Genomic DNA, 25,730 nt, shown 5'->3' with positions numbered 1-25,730 from the left:
AAAACTTCTCATTTCCAGCGCGAGGAAGCAAGAGTTTTTTTAGAGTGTTATGTACGTGAATCACCACATTTATTTCAATGCAACTTCCTTACTTTTCAATTGTTCCCGTTGAACATTTTATCTTAATTTCATTTACTTTTGAGTTATCATTTTACGTTGTCGTTTACGCTGTCGACACTGATTCTATTACGATAATAGAGTTTACCAAAAGCGTGTTCGTCGTATACCTCTTTTGAATGTTATAGCGTTGTCGATCACGAGTCACCTATAGGCGATAACATTATCTAAACCGTTCGTGTGGAAAAACCCTACGCTTGTTCGACACTTTGTTAGGAGTCGTTCCTCACAAAGTCATTATGTCGAGTTGGACAAGCCTCACTTGCACTAGCGCATGTCCTAGGATCAACTGGTCGATCCTGCAAGTAACCCTTTGTTTTAAAGCCTAGGGAGGACCAGCGGTTGTTTACCAATTTCCACAGTAAACAGCTATTAATTAGGTTGGACCGTCATTGATAAGGTTTTCATAAGGTTACTCTGGAGTAGATATCACCTAGGACTAGGGATACCCTGTATGAACCAGAGTGTTCTTGATATAATAAAGCTTAACTTCACCTTAATTGCCTATGGACATAGAAATTAGGGTAGATTGATTAAAGGTTTTCTCACCAAGGACTTGGGAGAAAATACCCTTGAGAACTGGTAGTAATTGATATTTGTTGATGCAATAGTGACTCAGTGTTGTTACAGGGATAAATCATACACCTACCCTGGCATTGTTCCTCTTACCCTGCAAACCCTTAGTTTCATCCTTATTTGCCTTTGCCTTTATTTTTATAATTTTGAATCTAAAAATCCAAATCATACTTTTTGTTTAATTGAATGATAATTTGAACTCGATATTAACGTGCAGTCCTTGAGATCGACATTCGGGAAATTTACCCGTTATTACTATAATAGGCAAAATAATACACTTGCTATTTTTCCGATCAGCATGTAACATTTTTTCCAACATTAGTTTTTGTTTCTATGTCTCAACCATATGTTCTAAACGGTAACAATATAGGATACTGTAAAGGATCATAATACCTCATTGTTTCTTGAACCTTTGTTAGCTTTCCATCACAGTTGATGACATTTATATCTCTTCCACGTTCTATTCTATCTTCATCACCACCGCCTATAACAATTGTTGCGACTTGGGAAGCTGAAGGGAGACTATATTGGGGTTGATTTGATGGATGTTCTTTAATGAGTAACCTACATTCTTCAATATTTGGCTCTAGTGCAAGCTGCCTAAACACAATAACAAACGGGTTGCATTGGTGGAGTAGTTTTTGCAATTTATACACTATGGCTTAGTTAAGTATTGGGTTTGCCCTCATCCTATTTTGAAGCTCATGATCGGTATCATAAATGCATAACTGCAAGTAATGTGGCCTTGAACCTTGATTCGGATGAAAACCTCCTATTTTGTGATAAATTGCGCCTTGAGCATAAAATGTGTGAATACCACGACCAATTGCAACCAAACTTTCGTCGACATGAACACCTAGTGAAGTAAACGAAATTACATGGTTATAACTTCTAATATGTTGTCTAAAATGTCTTCCTTCAGTAGAACTGTCTAAAAATAACTGTAACAACTCGTCAGGAGCAGTCACTTGTGAAATCGTCACCTTTCCACCTTTGCAACACATATCTTGAGATTCTCTATGAAACAATTTTGCATTGCATCGTCTACTCTCACTCAAAGTAGGAAGTAGGGATTTGATTGTCATAACAGTATTTCGAAAATTTCTAACAATGTTATGTCTTGCTTGAAAAATATATCGTGATTATGTGTTTTATTACATACAAAACATGCATTAAAAGAAATATACTTATTATATACATGGCGACTAACATGAAATAATATTTAAATAAAAACATACAATATATGGTATGGATTAAGAATACATAATCGTACCTTGATCAAAAATTGTTTGTGTTTCGTGAGTTTTAACATGTGAATTCATATTTTACGAATGTGATTCTATAAAAGAAAGTACTGACTTTAATATAGAGTTATAGTTGAAAAATAACAACAATATATAAATCTAAATGTGTGTTACTATCAATTTGAGTATAGACAGAATTATACTTACCACAATCAATATCATCAATATTTCTTATAAATGGTCTTGCTTCGTGGTTATCATTTTGTTGGAAAATCGGGTATGTAAAATTTTGATCTGTAAATTAGTATTGAATTAACATTTCAACCAATTATTTTTGCATAATTAATTGATATCTTTTTAACATGAAGTATTAAAGTATAATCTATACAATAATTTAAAGTTTCTAACCCGCGGATGGAACGCAGTTGGCATATGTGGTATTCGGTCCAACTTCACTGTCATGTGCTCTTTGATAAAATCGAGAAGCAAGATTGGCATTTGTCAAGTCTTGAAATGGTATCATGGTTCTCATATCAGAAAGATCACATGTTTGAACTTGTTTTCCTTTGTCTTTATTTTGTCTGTAATTCGAACGCCTTATAGTCAATTCTTGTTGTCTTTGCTCAACACTCATCCGCTGTCTTCGATGTCTTGCATTTTGTGTCCGTCTTTCTCTTTGACGTTCTCTTAAATGAAAGCACCGTCGTAGATTACATGTTTCTTTCAATTTGCCATAAAGATCTCTACTCTAAAAGAAAAAAAGAACATTATGTAAATATAAACTTGTGCAAGCAATTCACTTATAATTAAATATCAAAAATAAAAATTGGGAATAAAAAATTATATATAAAAATATAATTAATCAGAATCAAAATTAAATTGAATGCAAAAAAAATATAGAATAAAAATATATCAATTGAAAAGAAGAAATTAAGATAGCTCAAAAAGAGATGGAAAAAGAGAAGAAATAGAATATAGTTTTTGCCCCCATACGATTTTCTAATGTAAGTTTCTGCGATGACAACATGTATTCTTGTATTCATTTTGATCTACTTCTCTTGCATGGAGTCACATGTTTGATGGAGTATATAGATTTTGTTTTTTAATGAGGCGGTTATTTTGAAGGACGCAAATTAACTTTTCTTTATAGTGGAAACCCATGGAAGTTAGGTACCATAACCATCAATTTTATGGATTGTATTTTGTTATTATTTATTTAAAAAGGAAAATAAGAGTATTTTTGGAAAATCACTCACTGTGGCATATCTATTTTTAGAGGAATAATGAAATATGAATAGACCATTCAAGACTTAAATATAATTCGAGAGTCATTGTCTCCTTTTTAATTCATATTCATTTTATTATTGCTTTTCATGGTAAATTTTCATTTTCATCCGTTAGTTTACAAAATTAAAAGTACATATAAGACAGATTGAATATTGCATCCAAGACCATACGTAACAGTGTTGGAGGCAAAATCATTTCTTCTTCTACCTTTTAATTTTTCTCTTTATGTTCTTGATGGAAGCACCATGGACCCAACTCCCTCTCATTTATCATTCTTCTGTTGTGTCTTAACCTTCTAATTGCATTTGAATAAAAGGGAAGAAGTGAAGTATAATATAATTTATAAATTATAAATGGTTGTTCAATCATTATAAAAAAAAAAAAATAAAGAAGAATGACAATATTATTTCAATCAAAAGATATCTATTAAATCAAATGAAATTAATTAGATGCTGGTGTGAATTAAACACCTCTTACACGACACAATGTCATCGGTTTAGCATGTCACTCTTTTTTAAACACCTCTTATTATAATTTTGTTTAAAAAAATAATTTGAATAAAAAAAGATAAAACAGGAAAAAAAAATAGGCTACACTGAAAAGAAAATAAAAAGTTTTCATAGATAAATAAATTAATACTTGTATTTAACGAGTGAGAGAGAGAGAAACTGAAGCACTTTTTATAACGTGACAAGTTGCAGAGTGGAACGAACGACAATCCTCCTCCGTAATAAATAGATGTTATAATTGAACCCGCAACATCATTAATAGCAACAACAAGAAGAAAAGAAATGTTGGGAAAATCAAAAGATGTTTGGGTTGTGTTAGAGCCACTTCGAGTGATTCACAACAACAAACTCATCTTCCTTTACATCGCTTCATTCACAACACTCCCTCTCTCTTTTCTCCTCTTCACTCTCTCCTTCACCACTCACACACTCCGTTATCATATCTACCATCTCGAAGCCCTAGCCACTCTCACATCCACTCTCATGGAAGCGCGTCACGTATGGCACGAGTCTCGAGACAACGCCGTCTACCTCCTCCGCGTCAGATCACTCTTTTTCCTTCTCTGTTTCCCGCTCTCACTCGCCGCCGTTCTCTCCTCCGTCCACACAACAATCTCCTCCCTCCAAGGCAAAACTGTTACCGTTAACTCAACCGTTAACGCCGTGAAAGATAACTGGAAGCGCCCGTTGGTTACCGCTATTTTTGTTTACGTCGTCTTGTTGATGTTCTCCCCCGTGCCACGTGTCGTTGCTTCGGTATTCGTGTCGCGAGAATCGCGGTTTGTTGTTATGGCGATTGGTGCGGGGTTTGAGGTTTATCTGATGGCGGTTATGGGGTTGGGCCTGGTGGTTTCCGTTGCGGAAGAGAGATCCGGATGGAATGCGATAACTGTCGGGTCGGGTTTGATGCGAGGGAAGAGATTGGTATTCGGGTGGTTAATTTCAGTTTTGTTTGTTATGGTTTCGGGTTTTATAAACCGAAAAATGGAAGGGTTGTTGGAGGGTTCGAATTTGGGTGTTTGGGATAAAACGGTTTTGATCTGTTCTTATGGGTTAACGGTGGTTTTTAGTTATGTTGTTACAACTGTTTTTTACTTTGATAGTAGAATGCCCTATGCCGTTAGAGAACGCGAAACGACGGATCAAGATGTTGAGTGTATTTCGCTTTCGTCGTCTTTGTAAATGATTTCTCTATAGATCAAATGTAATTACTCTTTTCTGATTGTAATACAACAAAGCACAATGATTGGGGTTGATATGTTTATTATTTTAGCTTGAATTTATTTAATTTCCTTTCTGTGATTACATTAATGGAGCTAGTCATTGAATTGAACAAGATATGATGTACGGGATTGTAAACTCCAACAATTCCAAGTTGGTTGCCACATGCATTAATAAGGAAGAAAATGAAAGTTTTGTCCGCAAGCACTTTTGTTGACTTAAAGGCGTTATATCCCAAGATACATTATGTAACATTCCAAAAAAATACTACTGTAAAAGAATTTCTGGCATGCCTAGATCTCATCTTCCATTTGTTTTTATTCCGGCATTCTTGGGTTTAGTTTTGTAGCTCTAGCCATTTACTGATCATCAAGTCAAAGAAAAACAGTAGTTCTCCAGCCAGGCGGAGGCGGATTTGAGAATGCGAAGCTCTCCGTGTAAGAGATCTTGAGCCATTTGTTTTCTAACAGGAAGTCTTTCACACAAAGAAGAAGAATCGCGAGAATCTAATGACTGCACACAAGTGTTTTTTATGTCTGTTAGAACAATGAGGTCTCTGAAGTAATTGAAATACATTTTAAAATTCTTATATTTTGATTGTCCACCTTAATACACACTTGTCTCAATCTGCTATCAATTCAGTTACCAGGGTGTTTAATCAGTAAGCAGTAATAAACAACAAATTAGACCAAGTCCCTGAAAATAGTTACCATAAGAGTTGTATTGCGCTCCTCGATTAATCGGATGAATAATGAAGACAACATCTGGTGTGCTTGGATCTCTTTGTTCATATCCTGTAAAGGGCGTCTAGCAAGCCTACCATCAGTTTGTCCAGCCTCTGTGACCAGATGGTCGAGATCTGATATTCCATCAATAAAAATTCCAAAACTGAATGTTGTTAGTCGGTTAGGTATAGGTGATACAACAAGTTTAACCTTTTCTCTTGTTTGGAAAGATTTGTAACCATTACCACAAAACAAAAAAGGACTAAAAGATAATAAGAATTTTTACACACCCTGAGGTGTGGTGCATGAAAGAATACGAGCAAGTGCACGAAGTGATTGTGGCACTCCCTTCCCTTTTCCTCTAGCAGACTTCACCTCCCTATGTGATCACAGCTCCATCAGATTGCCAAATACTGACAAGTATGTAAGCAACACTTTAGAGAAACACCACATCATAAAGTGCGTGATATCCAATATAAAAAATATTCTAAGGGTTAAAACTATTTAACATTCACGTTGCATGCGTGAAGACGAGGATAAAGCCCAGTCTAGATAGCAGAGGGTATCTGGTGCATATAAATGTGAACAGTGATAGAGCGAGACATCAAAAACAGATCAAAAGTTACATTGCAATTTAACCACCGAGATTCGTAGCTCTGGGGTCATTGGACAAGCCAAATGTTGATTGAAAGGGGAAGCAATTGATATCAAATACTTTGCTGAAAGAACAACATTCATGAGCATGAGCATTACGGACAATTTGTACTCAATGGAATCTTAACATCACATTAGCCAAAAGACCCACAGTCAAGAATCAGTAAACAAAAATCATGGTATACTAGCTAAATTATTCATCAAGATAAACATAAAATTAAGAATAAGTGCAAACTTGATTGTGAAGGAATTCACGGAACACTTCAAGCTTTTTGCATCGTTGGCCTGTGGAACAAAGTATTGCTGTAAGAGGTCCAATTTCATGCCATGCAGAGGATCATGCTTAGGTATATCAAGCTGGATCTGAACCTGAGAAGTGAGAAAGATTAGCATTATTATCAATAAAGAGATAGTTGGTGCAATCTATTAACAATAAAAACAACAAGCCAGAGGAGAAAACGTGTCAGCCTGAATTGTATGATACTTGAAAGTTGAAATTCATTTGCAAGGAATTTAACCTGATCATAAATGTTGTGGGGAATTGTAAAACCAAAGTCCAGCATCAATGTAGCATTTGAAAACTTTCCATATCTTATAAGTACCTGAAACAAGAAAATGCACAGAATTGTCAACCAGGCAAGAAATTTTATAAATTGATAATCAAAACAATGACAGGTAATTTGAATATCATATTGCTGGTTAAAAATAAAATAACAGGAGGCATAGTTGGATGAAAATTGTTTTTTTTAATGGCAAATATAATATATTAAAAAAGAAGTCAAGATAAAATATCACTACCATTCCTCTACTTCCATATCACCTATCCACCTGCTTTTGTAGGCGGCTGTAAAGAAAGAAAAAATATATTTCCAAATCCAAAACTCGTTGAATCTAGGAACCTCATTTAGGTTGAAGTAAGAACAAAGTTTTTGAAGCTCAGTTCGAAGCTTGAGGCCCAAACTGGTGATGAAATTTAGCTTTCTTCTTTTAAGTTTCCAGTTTTAACATGAAAACGACATTCACTCCTAAACCACTATTATTGAGCTACAATCCTTGTTCGGTTGAGCTTCTATAATCAGCTTATGCAAGAGTATGTCTCAAAAGTCTCCATCATACTTGGAGTGACAGACGAGTTGTTGATATTTTAGCTTGGCGTGCAATATTTTACATTAATATCTTCTTTTTTATAATACAGCTCAAAATTTAATGCAGTGCTACTGTTTATTCAACCAATAAACACAAGTAATCAACTGACTTTTTCAGGAACGATTTACTGGTTAATTTCACTGAGAAAAAGTAAGGAAAAGACAAACAAGAGGATGTCTAAATCTTAATGCTAAATTATCCACCAAAGATTCAAGCATGCAGAATAGAAAGAAAAAAAGTGCAATTTTATTACACAATTACTACTACAAACGAAGCAAGAGAAACATACAATATATATAGTGTTCAATAAAAAAATAGTATTTGACCTGTTCACCAGGAACATAATCCCGATCAGCAGTAACCTGCACATAATTGCAAAATAAAAAATTGCAAGTTATGGAATATCGTCACAAGATCATATCACATAAATCTATTTGGCATTTAATTGAGCAATATTGATGTGGGCAAAAGTTGCTCCCACATGAGATGAAAACCCAATTGATTTCTTCCAACAAAGTAACAAACCAAAGGGTAAAAATAACAAATAGATGGATTTGGGGAATGAGATGAAAAGGAAGGCGCCACAATCATAGAGATTGATAAGCCAAGAGGAATCGCCACAATGATAAGGAAGTCATTGATAAGGTTCAAGCAAGTTCTAATCCAAGAACTCAAAGAGGAGACAAGGCTCACTCACCATTCTCATAAAATAGAAAACTTAATTCATTTCAAACTTGTCCAGAAGAGGTTATAAAATGCTTACTTATAGTAACAGTTCTCATAAAACTAAATGAGCCATAAACACCACTTTCTAAGCCCATATTGGGTTATATCATATTTTCTTAAAATAAGTGCAAGGAAGCAAAAACCAACTAATTATATATTAAAACCATTACAATCCCAAATTAAAACTAAATAGAATTATTACAAAAATAAATTAAAATAAAATACTTAATTCTCTTCTTCATGTTCTTTATTTGTCTTCATCAAATATCATGTGTACTTTCCTTATTTGATTAGGCTCAAGAGTCTATTCTAGCTAGCTTAGCTTGTACTGGTGGTATTACAATAATACTTTACCTATGTTATAGAACAAGAATAATTGTGTAACACGAGATTTAATTTGACAACAGTGAAATATTAATATTAATGTACATGGCCATAACAATGGAATTTGGTTTGTATGTAGTAGGAAAAAATGTTAACCAGTTAATGAGGCTCCAATAGCCATTGATAGATTTAATGAAAGGCAGGGGAGAGAAATTACTTCTGAGCATTGTTTGTCATCATCACTCATTACAATGGCTTCTGAAATCCCATCATGATTTAAGAAATCTGCAAATGGAATCTATAAAATAGTTTTAGCAAATTAATTGATAGAGATTAAACATAAAAAATAAAAGAAATCTCCATTCAGTAGTAATACCAGAGATAAACCCTTTGTGCCTCCCCATGCTCTAGAGCCAACTGGTCATTTGAAATTGAAGTGATCAAATAGAAGTTAGAACTAAACAAACTTTTGTTCTCAACTAAACATTATAATAAATCATGTTTATAAGCACCTTTTAGAACCCAGCCCGTGTAAAGGTATACATACAACAGAGCCAAAAATATGGAATTAGCATAGGATCAGGAAGGTCAGATACCACCATACAAAGCCATGACATAAAATATCAAAAGACCGACAAGTAGGAAAACTAGGAATCCCTAGTCTGCATCTGTTAAATGAATTCTCTATGAAATCTCAACCAGAGTTCCAAAGAGAAGGTATGTAGACTATACTACCCCATTTTGAATTCTAGATTTACCCAACACCACATTTTGGCTTTTGGAAACTCCTCCTGGAGACTCCATGTTTATGTGGTTGAAAATTCAATGCTCAAGAAAAAGTCCTGAGAGCCAACACGGGACTATGAGATTCAGAACTACTGAATTTCATAATCTATGAAGATTCAAGATACTTAACCTTGTTTGACTTTTGGAGCGACAAGAAGAAATCATTACTGTTAATCATATTCATCAATGAATACCAAATAAGCCATCTAAAACTTGAGTTCTAAAACAACTTTTAGTTTTTGTTTGATGCTAGAAAACTCACGTTTTAGGTGGTAAAATAGACTTGCACAGTGACATAAACGGTTTGTTGATGGTCAAATTGATAAAACAATGTTGCAGGTAGTAGAATTTGTTTTCAATGAAGTGCAAACTTTTAAGTTTTTCGTTGAATAAAAATTTATTAAATTATTTTAAAAAGCATAGTAGTCTGACATACAAGTTTTTAAGTGCTTGTCTTACCTAGTGTACATGCGTGCATGAAGTCCTTGCAAGTAAAATCTCCAAAACTTTGACAAAATGATTTAAGAACCTGAAATTAAAGGAAAATTTTGGTCATAACCAGAATTCAAAAGCTAGAATAGAACATAGGATTACCATCCTTAAACTCGCATAGAATAAAACAAACAACAGCTGAGCTTTTTTCCCGTTAGCTGAGCTTGGCTACATGGATCCAAATAACGTGATAATACCCTGCAGTGACTCAATTTCAAACTCCCAAACGATAAACCAACATATATGATCTGCAACATGTGCAAGAGTGAGATAAATATCTCACTAAAAAGATCTTTAGGGAGATAGAAACAGAGAGATCAAAACGTAAAACTATAAATGGAGGAAACATTGCTTTATCCCAAAATAGGTATAGGTAATAAGATTACTCTAGCCAACTGTATAACTATAACTACAAATGTAAATACAGGCAGACATGGGCAAATTATGCTTTGACCACGACAGATACATACAGATAGAGGAAACATTGTCTTCACACACTATAATAATCTCCGTGGCACCGACACCTCTGAAAAAAGGTGTGTATGTGTATGTGTCGGACACCAACATAACACTTATGATTATGTTCAATTTATTCATTTTTTCAAGTTATTACTAGTGTCAGTGTCGTGTCCAGTAACCGTGTTTCGTAGACTATAATATTATAAGATAGAACAAAAATTGATCAAACCAACTTATGCATTGAAGAGAGAAAGGTAAGTATGCAAAGTACTCACAGGCCTGATTGCCAGAAAGTCCTTCTCAATTTGAGACTTATGATAAACAGTTTCCTGATAAACTGAACTTCCGTGAATCATCTCCAACTCACTTTCATTCCAAAATATCTAAAACACAATCACAAAAAAAAAAAACAAGTTGGTATGAAAATAGCTTATAATAACTGCTTTTGCCATACATTACAAAACAAATGAAGAAAGAAATAGAAAAAAAAAACTTGCAGTATTATGCATCTTCCCCTGTGGTGGAAGACAGCTGATATAAGGATGCCATTCAGAATCCTGTTATACATGCAAAGATATTACAATGGCGCGTTGTTTTGTAAATTTTCAAGATGATAGAGAGAAGAAAACAAGAGTACCTGGCCGAAATTCTTGTGAATTAGAAGAACAGTGGCAAGTTTTGCAATATTTCCAACGTCTTCACCGATCAAAGTTGTGATTTCAGGAGGGAGATTATCAGCGGTTATTTGCTGCAAAATCAATTACAAAGAAATTAATCATTGTGTAATAATAAGCAGTGAAAATGATGAAAGTGATGTGATAACAAGAAGCTTACGACAGAGTAAGGAACTTGTAAAATGCAATCCCCGGTTTGAATTGAGTTGGAAGTGAACAAGGAGTTTCCGTATGAAGAATTGGCGATGGAGAGTGATGAAGAAATAGTGGAAGAAGCTTTTTTCTCCAACCATGGTAGAAAATTGTGGAGGATTTGGGATTGAGGAGAAAGGTGGGGTTGGTATTGGGGGAGAGAAGAGAAGGTGAGGGAAATGGAAAAACGGTGTTGCGAGCAGCGAGTGAAGGTTGCAACGCGATATGCTCGAAATGGCATTGCAGTCACAATGAAAGGGAGTGGAATTGTGTGTGGGCTTTGTTTGTGTGGAAGAGATGTTTGATTTACAATCTCTTATAAAGATTTTATTAATTCATACTATATTAAATTTAATCACTCAAACAAAAATTCAACTATATCCTTATTGAGTCAAATTATGACCCTAATACTATTTGTTGGAGAGTCTTCGAGAAAAACAAAAACAATAAGTCATGATTTTTGAAGACCACGGGAGATACTACATCTTTATTAAAAATTTAAGATCTTAGGTATATGTCTTTTATCTCTTATAAATTCAATATTTTACTGGTTAATAGTTGATGTGAGACTTAACTGCTCACATTTGAATTGAATTATGTTGGAACAAAAAGATTTTTAAAAAAGATGAAAGAAGAAGAGAGATAAGAGATAGAAACTGAATTGTAAAAGAGAAATATTATTGAGTGAAATTTTTCTATTGATTTATATCATACAATGTCTTTATACAAACAACTAAAGCTCATGATTAAAACTTACAATCCAAGCCCATAACATACAAAGTGTAAAATACAAAACTGTAAGTTACACTTCGACATAACAACCATATGTTGTATTCGACTTAGTCGAACACAGTTGAGTCCTAAACCTCGACTAGCTACTTCGACTTAGTCGAATGCTAGCTTTTAGCGGAACATTGAATTACAACTTCTAACACATCCCTTAATTCATGTTCTCGATACTTCTCATCGCGATATTTTTCTTCAATTCGTTGAATCTGACTTTCTTCAAGGATTTAGTGAGTATGTGGTTAGTTGTCATTCCGTCTTTCTTCATGGGTTTGATCCCTAAGAAAATGACAGATCATTTCTATGTGTTTACTTCGACCATGAGACGCTGGATGATTCTCCATATCGATAGCTAACTTGTTATCGACAAATAACTTTATTATCTTAGATTCCATTATCTTGAGCTCTTTGAGCAACATCTCTATCCATGCTACTTGACATGCTACATATGATGCAGTCACGTACTCCGCTTCACAAGATGATAAAACCACATAAATACTTTGGATCCATAAACCTATAAACTAAAACTTTATCGTTCAGCATAAAAAACGGTTAATTATTCCACGTAATTCAGCGATAATGGCAACATCTTCAACAACAGAGGGCGTCATGGTGATTGGTAGCTTTGAGGAGATGATTACAAAAGACGATTTATTGTGTGTAATCTACCAATACAGTCTCGAGAAACCGTCAGTGATTCAACAGTGTGCCATTGTGCCTATTGTTTATGGTTGTGACGTCATCGCTCAAGCTCAATCTGGTATCGAAAAGACCTCCATGATCGCTCTAAGATTTGCCAGGTTGTCGATACCTCGGTCAAAGAGTGAGTTTCTTTCATCTTCATTCTCTTTGTTGATATCTTAGTTTGTTTGGATTAACATTCTGATGCGAAAAATATAAATGGAGAGTAATTTTAGGTTTAGTTTATCAATTAGGATTTTCCTATGGTTGGAGTTAGGGTTTTTAGGTTTGATTGGTATTTGTGTAATACTGAAAAAGGTGGATATAAGAATTCTGCAGTGAAAAGATAACGTTTAACAAGGGTTAGAAGAACCATGATTTTAAATTGCAATCGTGGTTGTGGTTGTTATGATTACAGTCGCATGGCGGCCGTTTGTGGCGTGAGTTTTGACTGAGAAAAGTTTAAAATACAACGTTAAGAAAGATTTGATGTTAAGATTTTTCAAAAGTAAATTGAGTTTTGAGGAAAATACTTGAAGAAATATGTGCGAAGTTGTTTGATGTGGTTTCTAACATGGAGGAACACATGATTTCCAATTTAAAACCATGAGAAGAAGCTCTAAAAGGATGAACATATGTTTGGATATGATTTGGATGAGTATTTTTTTAGGGTGAAAATTTTGAACTTGTTCAATCAATAGTTGATATTTCAAGACACATGATTTGTTAGGTGATATATTATTGATTTCATCTTTTGTTTTGTTTACGAATGATTAAAAATACTCACTTTACTCTATATTGTTGTTTTATTTTGACTTCATTCCGCTATAAAAAAAAATTTACAGCATTTCTCTTTTTAATTTCCTTTTTCTAACAGAATTACCTATATATAGCTTAATGTATTCTTTTTTATCAAATAGTTTGCTATATTCTTCTCTAAGTCATTATTTTATTTTGTTTTTGTTTTTGAATTCTTCTGTTGTACTTAGTGCTGCTTGGTAGCTAGTGTGATTTTGCAAAAGCTACATTAAGGTTGGTCATGTCATTTTGCCACGTTGAACTTGAATTTGATGGATTTCTTTTATTAATGTTTTTATTTTAAAATATGAATTAATATTCCTTAACTAAGTAATAAGTCTGATTATCAATTTATATTACTCATTAAGTTTGGTCCTAATCATGATTTTTGCAGGGTGTTGCAATCAATTTTGTGAAAAGCGATGATACAAAGATTGATGATCTTCCAATGAATTTTGGTGATCTTATATGAAAAACTACTTTTTATAAACTACTTGAAGTACTAATTATCATCATCATAATCTTAGAAGTTCTTTCCTACAAAATTTCCCGCCAAATACTATAATAATTAATTAAATAAAAATAAAAATTACTTAATCAAATAAAAAAGGTTTCCTTTAACTCCACTAAACTCATTACTTATTAATTAAGTAAAGTTTAATTAAAATTAAAATTAAAATAATTACTTAATTAACTAAAGAAAAATTAAAAGAAAAAATTACATTCCATGTTATTTGGTAAATTATAATCCTACAAATTCTTCCACAAAAAATTAATTAAACAAAAATATCAAAATTTATAAAATAACAATTAATTAGTTAACTAATTAAATAAAAATTAATAACACAAAAAATTGATAACTTTCATTTTTACGGTAACATTAAAACTTCTTTTAACCCCATACACCAATTTCTAATTAATTAAGTAAATCCTAATTAAAATTAAATTAAAATAATTCTAAAATAGTTACAACTTCCTATTACCAAGGTTGGCCTAACACATTTTGAATTAAATATATGATATAATAAAAACATTTTTTTATCTTATATTAATATATAGAATTTAATTAAAATACATTGACACTGTACAATTACACTGTCAGTTAATCATAGTCGTTGGATATTGAAACAAATTTGATTTTTATTTTAAAAATCTATAAAGTAATACAAACAGGTGATAGTGATAATAGTATAAAAAATCTTACACAGACGGTGCATAATAATTAATCTCTAATATATATTAATTTTAGGGTTTTTAGAATGTAAAATCATTAAATTATTCTAATCAATTTTATCTAATATTTTCTTTTAATTGATAATAAAATTAATTCATCTAAACAGTCTTCTTATCATTTAAGAAAATCAAAAAACATTATCAAAGTTCTTTAAAAAAACTTAAATTTCAAGTAATTTATTATTTATAATTATGACTTTTATATAGAGAGATGAAAATGTGGAAAGTGGAATAGGGATAGTGAATGTGTTTTGAAGTTGTGAATTGAAGCTCCACGTGACACAATTTAATAGAATGGGATGGAAAATGGAAACATTACTTGATTATTTTAATGTCATTTTCATAGTGTAAGTAATTTGAATTTGAAGTTCAATTTAGGGAGTTAATGCACTTGATTTATAATGGATTGATAATTGAAGGGGACATAAACTATGTAACTTAAAGAAAAACACATTTCACGCTGCCTAAAAAACCATACACGCCATTTATAAGACACCATATATGTTTCTGAAAAAGAAAAAGATATGTGTTTAATAATAGAGAAAAAAATGTATTTTGAGTTAAGCTTTATAAATTGAGTCAATATTCTTTGTGCAATTCTCGATCTTCTTATTCATGGACGGATTCTTTGGTTATAATCAGTTATAAGGTAATGCCTTTCGGATTAAAGAACGTTGGGGCAACATACCAAAGGGCAATGATGACTCTCTTCCACTATATGGTCCATAAAGAAATAGAGGTTTATGTCGACGATATGATTGACAAATCACAAACTGAAGAGGATCACATAGTCAACCTATAAAAGTTATTTGATCGTTTGAGGAAGTTCAAGTTACGTCTCAATCTAGCAAAATGCACTTTTGGAGTTAGATCAGGAAAGTTATTAGGGTTCATAGTCATCCAGAGGGGAATTGAAGTCGATCCCGACAAAGTGAAAGTCATCCAAGAAATGTCAGCTCCATGGACGAAAAAAGAAGTTCGTGGATTCCTAGGGAGACTGAATTATATTGCTAGGCTCATCTCACACTTAACATCCATGTGTAAACCGATCTTCAAGTTTCTTATGAAAGATCAAGCCATCGAGTGGAATGAAGGTGTCAAAATGCCTTCGACAAAATCAAGGAATATTTGCAAGAGTCACCTATCTTGGTGCCACCAGTTCTAAGGAGACCACTTATAATGTACCTGACGGTACTTGCCAATTCTATGGGTTGCGTATTGGGGCAACAAGATGAGACCGGAAGAAAAGAGCATGCAATCTACTATCTAAGAAAGAAATTCACTGATTATGAATCTGATATTCGCTCTTGGAGAAAATTTATTGAGACAATACATGGTGTGTCATACTACTCTGTCAATATCTAGAATGGATCCTATCAAATATATCTGCAAAAATCCGGAAGTAACTGGAAGAATAGCACGATGGCAGATGCTACTAACAGAGTACGACATCCAGTATGTCACACAAAAAGCTATAAAAAGGAGTGTGCTAGAAGATCATCTCGTTCATCAATCGATGTAAGATTATCAACCTATGCAGTTTGACTTTACTGACGAAGTTGTGATGGTTATCAGGGATTGTGAGACCTCAGGTCCCGATGAGGGACCCGAACCGGGATCACGATGGAAACTTGTGTTTGATGGTGCTTTAAACACAATTGGCACGAAATCGGAGATATCATAACTTCCCTAATAAGGTATCACATTCCCTTCACGACTAGGTTATGCTTCACTTGTACTAATAACATGGCAGAATACGAAGCATGTATCTTGGGAGTTGACGAAGCTATTAACTTAAGAATCAAGATTCTATAAGTATATGGAGACTCAATCCTCATTATCAATCAAATCGAGAGAGAATAAGGAACACATAATGCTAGGTTAATTCGGTACCAAGATCATATCCAGAAATTGATCACCAACTTTGACGATATTACCTTCCACTATATTCCTCGGGAGGAGAATCAACTAGCAGACACCTTGGCCACTTTGTCATCCATGTTTAAGGTCAAGTGGCATAATGAAGCACCGAATATAAGAATTCAACGATTAGATGAGACAACCTATTGTGTAGCAGTACATGCAGAAGTTGATAATAAACCATGGTTTCATGACACCAAACAATTCCTCCAGAAACAAGAGTATCCTGCAAATACCTTAAGTGGGGACAAGAAAACACTCAGAAGATTGGCCTCCCAATTCTTCCTCAATAGGGATTTACTTTACAAAAGAATCATAATATGGTCTTACTCAGATGTCTAGATGGATACGAAGCAGACATACTTATCAAAGAAATTCACGAAGGATCATTTGGCACTCACGCCAATAGAAACTCCATGGCTAAGAAAATTTTCAGAGCGGGGTACTACTGGTTGACTATGGAGACTGATTGCTTTAAATACGTCAAGAAATGTCACAAGTGTCAGACCTATGTAGATAAAGTACATGTGCCACCTACTCCTTTGAATGTCCTGATTGTTCCATGGCCTTTCTCCATGTGGGGTATAAACATAACCGGATGATCGAGCCAAAAGTTATGAATGGACACATATTCATTCTAGCTGTATTGCTTACTTCACCAAGTGGGTAGAAGTTGCTTATTACACCAATGTGACGAGACAAGTGATCACATGTTTCATCAATAAGGATATTATTTGTCGTTGTGGGCTTCCTTACAAAATTATCACGGATAATGGGTTAAATCTAAACAACAAAGTGATGGATGAGTTATGCAAAAGTTTCAAAACTGAACACCATAACTCATCACCCTATCGACCGAAGATGAAAGACGCGGTAGAGGCAACCAATAAAAATATCAAAATGATCATCCAGAAGATGTTTAAAACCTATAAGGATTGGCACGAGATGCTCCATTTCGCACTACATGGATATAGGACTTCAGTTCGCACTTCGACAGGAGCAATCCATTTCTCTCTGGTATATGGCACTGAAGTGGTACTTCCTATCGAAGTCGAGATCCCCTATTTGAGAGTCTTAATGGAGACTAAACTAGACGAGGCAGAATGAATGCAAACTAAATTCGATCAATTGAACCTCATAAAAGAGAAGCGCATGGTTGCAGTATGCCACAAGCAATTTTATTAGCGGAGGCTCGAGAAAGCGTTCGACAAGAAAGTTTGTCCTCGGCTATGAGAAAAAGGTGACCTAATGCTAAGAAAAATCTTACCCATCCATAAAGATCCCCGCGGAAAATGGACCCCAAACTACAAAGGACCATATGTCGTGAAGAAGGTCTTCTTTGGCGGAGCCTTAATTCTCACAACCATGGATGGAGCGGAGTTACCACGACCTATGAACTTCGTCGTAGTCAAAAAATACTATGCCTAGAAAAAGAGGATAAAAGCATGCTAAGTCGAAAATCCTAAAGGGTGACTTAAGGGAAAATTAGGGCGTCCCGGTGGATTAAAAACTTGAAAGAGCAATCCAGGCAAAAATTAGGGACTTGTATAAAAAACAAATCTCGATAAGTCAAAAACCCAAAAGGGAGGCTTAGAAAAAAAAGGGTATATCATCTCGGAGGATTAAGACTCGAAAAGAGCGGTCCATGTAAAAATTAGGGATATCCAAAAGGCATATGACTGCAGCATCTGGGTCATACTACAACAAGAATCCGGATAGGAGCAATCAATCCAATCATCATCGTCAAAAGCAATGTATTGTGACCTCAAAGACATGGGGATAATAGCATGTGTTGGGTTCAATAGGGACATGAATAAATATGTTTTCATTGCCACTTTTCATTTCTTACATGTTTTCAGTATTCTCCTCTTGCAGGAATTACTTCCTTATGTACTCTCGCCAATTTAAGGGACAATTTTAATAAATAAAAGCTTTTTTTTTCAAATCTTATTTATGTTAACTCTTCCTGCTTGATTACAAAATGTCAATTATATTTTTATAATGCATTGAAACATAGGTATAATAAAAAGCTTTCAAAAACATATTTTGCTTTGATCTTAAAACATCGAAGGGACTCTAATCTTCCAGTACTATATCCCGAGAAAGGCACAGGGTCCATAAATCAATAATCGCAACTTAACTAACACAAAAATTTCTTCCATTCAAATCATATGACATAGTCCCAGACATCAAGGATATCATGGCCTGGTCCATGGACATATCAAAATCTCAAGGGGTCAGAGAGTCAGAATATCACTAAAACACTGGATTTCACAAAAATATTTCAAACACACATCATAAAAGAGGCATCAACCCAAATACTGCATCATGCATAAAACATACATCAATTCAAAATATGCATACACACGAACATGCATATATAATACATGGCATAGGAGTTGTGACCACTACTAGGGGTCCAATCCCCAATTATACCAATACATTTCCCCAAGTAGGGATGCTTATCGGCCTTCCCCGATAAGTAACACTCCCGTAAGCACCTTTTAAACGAAGGACTTCCCCAATAAGCTCATTCACCGTGAGTCATCAAAGGAATTTATCCAGTAGTAGATCATCCTAAATGGTTGTTATCAACTAGTGAGCAAGTCTTCACCTCTCACATCCTCAGCTTATCAACCTATCATACACATGGGATACATTCTATTGAATACACTAGGGTTTTATCAAGGGCTTTTATCAAAATAGGGTTTTATCAAGAAATTTTATCAAAAAGGGTTTTATCAAGGGATTTCATCAAAAAGGTTCTATCAAAAGGTTTTCACCAGAACCATTATTCAGGGGTTTCACCAGAGTTTTTTTTAGTAAAAGGGGTTTTCTAGAGTGATCATGGAATCACTAAAGTCCAGCCCGATTCCAGTATATGATCGGATGATCACAAGAATCATATACAAGTTTCACCTGGAGAGATTGAAACTAATCATGGATTTTTCAAAGGGGTGTCACCAGGGTTCTATCCTCAAGGATTCCATCAGATGTTATATCAAGGGGTGTTTAATCAAAAGTTGTACCAACATTTTTATTAGGATTTGCATTAGGGGTTATACCGGGATTTATCAAATAACAACCGGAGGTTCGTCAGAGTCCTACCCAAAAACATGATCATGGAGATCGTACGCAAACTTCACTCAGATGGGATGAAGTTAATCAATGGGATACTACCCAAGTTCCACCATAGGTTGGTTTGGATGCCAACAAAGCTAAGGATTATTTAGTCCTTGCTTATTCCCAGGATTTTCTTACTCCATGATCAAAATTAGGGTTCCTCTCTATATTTAATCATCTTCCCAAGAAGATAAAGACTCGTCGTCATCATCATCTTAGTTTAGAGCTGGTTAAATAGAGGCATTTGTCGTACCCCAAAATTTGACCACTTGTTATTTCTTTTTAGTTGATACTAATCTATCTGGTAAATCATATAAGTTATTTGGTCAACCCCAATGACCTAAAAAGTCAAAGGGATACCATTTTGACTTTTCAAGGACTTTAATCATATCCTGTTCAATTGTTAGTTTTGTTAATTAGGTCAACACTATCAAGTGAATTGGACTTTGGTTAGTAAATTTAGTTGGTTTTTTGTTTAAATATTGAAGATATTAGGTTGAGGATATTAGTTTAATTAGGTTGATAAAATATGGGCTAATCTTATTGATTAAGTTAATTATATCTTTTAACCATCTATTTGGATTAATAAAATAATCTAAGTTACTAAAACTAATTAGTTTTTAACTTATAATTAAGTTTAGATTAATATGCAAATTACTTTATTATTAGTGGATGTGAGTTAATTTATGGGTTTAAATAAATAATCAATTTATTATTGAATCAGGTTTTTTATTTTTTCGGGACTTTGCTTATTATTGGGCTTGTGCTTAAGTTGGGAGTTGAAGCTGACCTAAGCCCCCCACACCATATTCAGTTGGGTCAAAGGGGTGACCCAAAGTTCAATTGGGTCAAACCCAGTATCCATCACTTGAACTGGGTCAAGCGCGACCCGTGTTCATCACCAGAATTCCCCAATCCTAACTGACTGTCAAACCTAGTCTCTCACCCTTGGTTATTAGGTTTTGTCATTATTTCCATATTCCTTAGGAACAAATAAAGGATGATGGCAACTCTGTAATTTTCCAACCGCGACAGCTGGAGACTCTATTGGGGAGTTCTCATACTTTCCCTAAAGATAGTCCATCATAACCTTGGGTTTTAGGGTTATGCTTGTTTGCTTTATGTATTTTCTTTCCTTTATTTATGTTTTTTATTTATTTATTTTATTTATTCTTTATTATATAATTATTCCTGTCATATCATATTGGTTGGGATTTTCAAAGGTGTGAAGCTAAAACTCAGGCTTGAGGAAAGACAATAAGTTAAGTAAGGGGTCGTCCTGTTTTGGCCACTATGGATATTATCCTATTGGGTGTTTAATGATGATTCTGCCTATAATATATCAATTCAAAGAGTTTGTGATGAGTTGTCTAGCACTTCTTCATGATGAAACCTTGGTCCACGACTATAGGGACCTCTTCTAGAACCCCTTCAACTCATGGTGACCTTATGTTATTAACTTGCAAGGATCGTTACTAAGGTCTCGCCTAGATGAGACTTATCCTGAAGGATTGCCGTAGGAAGGCTTGCTCATTCCCATGTTAAAACAAGGGTATAATCCATGACTCTAGGGCTATCGTCCTACAAAAAACTTTTATCCTATAAGTGAGGGGATTAGGTAGTCTAAACCTATATTTGACCAATCATATGAAGCCTACCATAGCTAGGTCATGCTTTCATGATATCTCAACCTTAAAACCTTATTAACTAAAAAAGGGTATTCATGTCATCATACCATTTTCATTAAAACCAACTTTGCATATATTTATTATTTTTGTGGGGACATTCAAAATTTGTTGTAGCAACCTTGGGAAGATGAACTCAGATAAAAGGATAACCATCCTCATTAAGGTACAAATGCCTGATATGCAAAGTCTAAAGGTTCTCCAAGGCCTAATGTCTAACTCCATTCAAAGGAAATTCATACTGAATCATGGAAGCATTCTTGATCTCTTGAGAATCCCGGTAAAGGTGGAGGTTATCACTGATATGGCCCAGTTTTATGATCCATCCCTACGATGCTTCTTGTTACAAGATTTTATACTAGCTCCCACGCCAGAAGAATTTGGGTTATATTTGGACCTTCCTAAAGATAGAAAAGGACCCTACATGGGTATGGGAAAAAAGGAACCTCCATTGTTAGAGCTTAAATGTGATTTTGCTGGAAATTTCGTTTTGGTGTGATGGTATGGATTCAAGAGTGAGTATCTAGTTCTGGATGGGAATTGGTGAAGAGTTACTAAAGGTCTTAGTAGAAATTTGGTGTGCTATAGTTCTATAGTGGGAATTTAGGAGCGAGACATACATATGTTATACATAATGGTATCGCATGCATGTAGAGTCTTGGTGTTTAGTACATTGCATCCATTAATTGCATATGTATTTGAATGATTATATTTATATTGGTGGTTGATAATACTTATGTGGTGAATATGAATGAATTGTGTTGGAATGATGTGTATGAAGATATGTGATTGTTGATGTTTGCTTAGGCTACCTTTGTATAATTTTGCACTGATATATATTTTGAGCGTATTCTCACCTCTTTGTTATTTGTGTGGTTTTGTGCTCATTCTTGGGGTACAAACGAGCAGATAAATGAGTAGTTTCTTAGAAGCTGAAGGATGGCATTGAGGTTATTCTTCTTTTTCCAGTTTTATGCGATGTTTTAGATTTTGTTGCTCTGATTTATAACGCTGGGCGGGAGAATATTATGTCTATATTGTTTATTATTATGTTATGCATTGTTGATGTTGAAGTCATATTTCTATATCCAAGTATTATGCTTAAAATGATGTGTTATGAGACTTAATTGTGTGTCGAGTACTTTATTTAATTTATTATCCTCTGCTATGAGCCTATCTTAAGGTAAGTATATTATGATAGATCTTTGAATTATTACATGTTTTATCTAACCTGTGTTACACAACAAGTTTATGTTATGTTCATGTAACACCCTATATGGGTAGTTGTTTTAAATTCGTATTATTTTTCGCGTTTGGGTTTTTAGGGTGTTAGATAGTGGTATCAGAGTCGGTTAGTCCATACATATAGGTTTTTATAATGTTGTTTGTTCTCTAGTATGCGACATGTGTATGAATATTACTTATGCATTATTTCTTCTAATATTTATTTTCTAGTGTGCATAATGGTTGAGAATATCCCAAGCATCTTCTCCTTTATTACATGTGTTGATCAATCTAAAAATGTTCTTGTCAACCCCATATAAAATAACACTCAAAGCCTTAGAGTATCCAAGAGCTTCATTATCTCCAGCATCAGTCCATTCTAAAGGTGTGAAAAATACAAGAAGGGGGGTTGAATTTGGTTTTAAAAACAAAATCTTTTTACCAACTCAGAAAATCCACACAATCAAAAGAAAAGAGAGAGAAAGACACAAGGATTTTTATCCTGGTTCACTTGAAATCAAAGTTACTCCAGTTCACCTGCCAAGGTGATTCCTCCTTATACACAATGAGTTAATCCACTATAATCAAACATATCACAGAAATCACAAAGAACAACTTTCTTTGTCTTCTCAAGGATCCGACTACAACTTAGTATCCTTAAGGAAATCACAAAGAACTACTTTCTTTGTCTTCTCAAGGATCCGACTATAACTTAGTCTCCTTAAGGAAATCACAAAGAACAATTTTCTTTGTCTTCTCAAGGATCCGACTATAACTTAGTCTCCTTAACAAAATCAAACAAACAAGTTTGAATATAGATTTTGTGTTACAAGTTGCTTCTACACAAGCAGATTGTACACAAATGAAATACAATCACTTAATAAAAGTATGCACAAATCTAAGAGCTTTTCACTTAGAAACAGTCTTGTAAAATGTTGTAGCAATAGTAGCATTTTCTCCAAGTATCCAAGTCCTACTTATATAACATAAGAAAGAGACCATTGGAGGGAAAATCAGGGGTACCAAACGAGCAGTTGTCCACTAACGGATTAGTGGTAGGTGTGATGAATAGTATTGTCTTTCGCCCATGTTTTCAGGAGTGGAAGGAATATTTTTTATTTGTACTATATACTATTTAATCATGTACCCACTTAGATCTTATCTTAAAATTCATTGGCTTCTGATGAAAAGTTGATGAAGCATGAAGAGAAGAAACACAAAGCTGAAATTAAAATCTCCAGTCAGAACCTTAACCATGTCTGCATTTGGCTTGAGATCTTCAGAGTCTTCAACTAAGTAACAAAACTTCAGAATCTTCAGTCATAACCTTGACAGCATCAGCGTTTGGCTTGAGATCTTTAGAGTCTTTAACTAAGTAACAAAACTTCAGAAGCTTGCCATTCTTCAGAACTTTGATAATCAGTCACATATAGAAGTAGAAACTGAGAGATCATTGGAGAATCAACATAACACATTTCCATAAATTCTCAAGAGTGAATCAATGCAAAAGTAGAAAGAACATTGCAGCAGCAACATAGCGTCTTTTGAAACTTCTTAAGAGTGAATCAGCATAGAAGCAGAAAGAACATTATCACCGCAGCATAGTATCTTTCAGAACTTCTCAATATTGATTCAATGCATAAGCGAATTTCAAAAAAAATGTTCAAAAACTGATCACATTGCACGTCATAAATTCAGAATCAGAACTAGTTGTTAATGATACATAATAACAAACTGTTAGAGTACAAAAACTATTCTCACACAAATACTACATTGTTATCATCAAAACTCAAAGTTATAGATGCAGAACCAAATCTTATTCTAACAATGTCCCCCTTTTTAATGATGACAAAACCATGTATTTTAATGAATAATTTTTATATAGGGTAATCACGGAAAGATACATCATACAGAAGCATAAATCTCCCACTGAGATGTACAATCCCAAAAAGATAAAATCAAAATGAAAGACACTTTCCTAATTAAGCTTTTTGCAGAACCAAAATGATCTTCTAACAGAATCTAGTTTGTCTTCAGAAGTTGTTTGACCTTATCCAGAACATTGGTTGTTAAAGTCGACACTCTAATGAAATTTACTTTAGAAGCTTGATTCTTTTTTAAAGAGCTTCAAAGCCTAGTTAAAAACCTTTTTAAAATAGCTTCAAGAGCTTATGATGTTCTTGACTTTCCTTTAAAACAACTAACAAAATATGCTTCGAAGTAGTTGTTAGCAGAAACATTAAAAATATTTGGGTTCTGATCCACGAACATAGGTATATCAAAATCAAATATGTTTCCCCCCTTTGTCATCTATCAAAAGACATAGACAAAATAAAATAAGGAAACAACATGATTTTATTGATACCAAATTCTAGAAGGCACAACATTACAAAAATACTTAGACAAAATAACATAAAAGTGCATAAAATTTTGAAAAACTAAGGATTTAGGTTCTAAGGCGGAGGAGGCGGCAGTCTGGAGAGAATTTTGAACAGAAGATCCTGCTTGTCCATGCGTTGTCTGACAAGAGCACTTTTTTCCTTCATTTTAGCAAGAGTCTTCAGAATTGCTTTAGGAATTATCCCAGAAGAAATTCCGGCAGGATTTTGATTCTCATAAACAACAATTTGTTATTCTGGCTCATTGTCTTGAGCTTGCTATTGATCTTCAGAAGAAACTTTCTTTCCTCTGTCAAGATGAGCAGAAACATCTTCCATGACTACCTCTGGATGTTCATAAGCTTCCCCAGCCTCCTTTGCTTCTTCCTCAATTTCAGGAGCAGGAAGACATAATGGAGAATGTTGTAACTATAAGGCTTCCATTGTAGGTTCAAACCTTGAACGAAAATTCCTTTCAGAAACTTTGTATCCAAAGTTCTCCATTTTTTAAATCTTGGAATTAACCCATCTCTGATAAGCTTCCCAGATAGTATCATTCTCTGCTGGATTAGTGGATAGAACACTAGTTCACATAGCAGTCAGAAGACAATTTTTTTAATCTGATTCAAGTTTCTTCATAATCTTACCAACATTGGGCTGTTTAGGCTTAGGTTAACTAGGATATCAGAAGTGGGTGCATCAGATGCCTTGGATGACTGTTGGGAAACACTAGAAGTATCCTTCAGAATCGTTGCTTTCTGGAGCTCACT

General features: G+C 34.1%; 3 protein-coding genes across 8 annotated transcripts; 1 reads left to right on the top strand and 2 right to left on the bottom strand.

Moving 5' to 3' along the window:
• Positions 1-1,031: 1,031 nt before the first annotated feature.
• LOC127096499 (uncharacterized) lies at positions 1,032-1,778 on the bottom strand. The gene is made up of 2 exons (XM_051035060.1): positions 1,423-1,778; positions 1,032-1,293 (listed from the first exon to the last, which is right to left on the bottom strand). The coding sequence occupies exons 1-2, from the start codon at positions 1,776-1,778 to the stop codon at positions 1,032-1,034; spliced, it is 618 nt and encodes a 205-aa protein (XP_050891017.1).
• A 2,237-nt stretch (positions 1,779-4,015) lies between these two features.
• On the top strand, positions 4,016-4,915 carry LOC127096498 (uncharacterized). Its single transcript, XM_051035059.1, has one exon. It carries the CDS (start codon positions 4,016-4,018, stop codon positions 4,913-4,915), a length of 900 nt encoding a protein of 299 aa, XP_050891016.1.
• Positions 4,916-5,078: 163 nt separating this feature from the next.
• Positions 5,079-11,436, bottom strand: LOC127091739 (ribulose-1,5 bisphosphate carboxylase/oxygenase large subunit N-methyltransferase, chloroplastic). Of its 6 annotated transcripts, none has more exons than XM_051030433.1 (13): positions 11,101-11,435; positions 10,904-11,014; positions 10,764-10,823; positions 10,542-10,649; positions 9,775-9,844; positions 8,906-8,946; positions 8,747-8,827; positions 7,806-7,841; positions 6,852-6,935; positions 6,569-6,702; positions 5,970-6,058; positions 5,665-5,813; positions 5,079-5,467 (listed from the first exon to the last, which is right to left on the bottom strand). In XM_051030433.1, the coding sequence occupies exons 1-13, from the start codon at positions 11,371-11,373 to the stop codon at positions 5,324-5,326; spliced, it is 1,380 nt and encodes a 459-aa protein (XP_050886390.1). In that variant the 5' UTR covers positions 11,374-11,435; the 3' UTR covers positions 5,079-5,323. The 6 variants fall into 6 exon arrangements, 3 of the variants coding, with proteins under 3 accessions (XP_050886390.1, XP_050886391.1, XP_050886392.1); XR_007791995.1 differs by lacking the exon at positions 5,079-5,467 and adding an exon at positions 6,306-6,398 and having other exon boundaries at positions 5,713-5,813; positions 5,970-6,092; positions 11,101-11,436; XM_051030434.1 differs by lacking the exon at positions 10,764-10,823.
• Positions 11,437-25,730: the final 14,294 nt, after the last annotated feature.

Source organism: Lathyrus oleraceus, chromosome 6 (assembly GCF_024323335.1).
Source record: "Lathyrus oleraceus cultivar Zhongwan6 chromosome 6, CAAS_Psat_ZW6_1.0, whole genome shotgun sequence".
Taxonomy (NCBI): Eukaryota; Viridiplantae; Streptophyta; class Magnoliopsida; order Fabales; family Fabaceae; genus Lathyrus; species Lathyrus oleraceus.
This window is presented reverse-complemented; position numbering and strand designations above follow the sequence as displayed.

Excerpts from the sequence above, each read along its gene's own strand:
- LOC127096499 (XM_051035060.1), bottom strand. The coding sequence starts at position 1,778 with ATGACAATCAAATCCCTACTTCCTACTTTGAGTGAGAGTAGACGATGC. Across the intron at positions 1,294-1,422 it reads TCAAGGCCACATTACTTGCA|GCAGCTTGCACTAGAGCCAA; the intron begins GTTATGCATTTA and ends TATTGTGTTTAG.
- LOC127096498 (XM_051035059.1), top strand. The coding sequence starts at position 4,016 with ATGTTGGGAAAATCAAAAGATGTTTGGGTTGTGTTAGAGCCACTTCGA.
- LOC127091739 (XM_051030433.1), bottom strand. The coding sequence starts at position 11,373 with ATGCCATTTCGAGCATATCGCGTTGCAACCTTCACTCGCTGCTCGCAA. Across the intron at positions 6,936-7,805 it reads ATTATGTTCCTGGTGAACAG|GTACTTATAAGATATGGAAA; the intron begins GTCAAATACTAT and ends TTCTTGTTTCAG. Across the intron at positions 5,468-5,664 it reads AGCGCAATACAACTCTTATG|TCATTAGATTCTCGCGATTC; the intron begins GTAACTATTTTC and ends ACTTGTGTGCAG.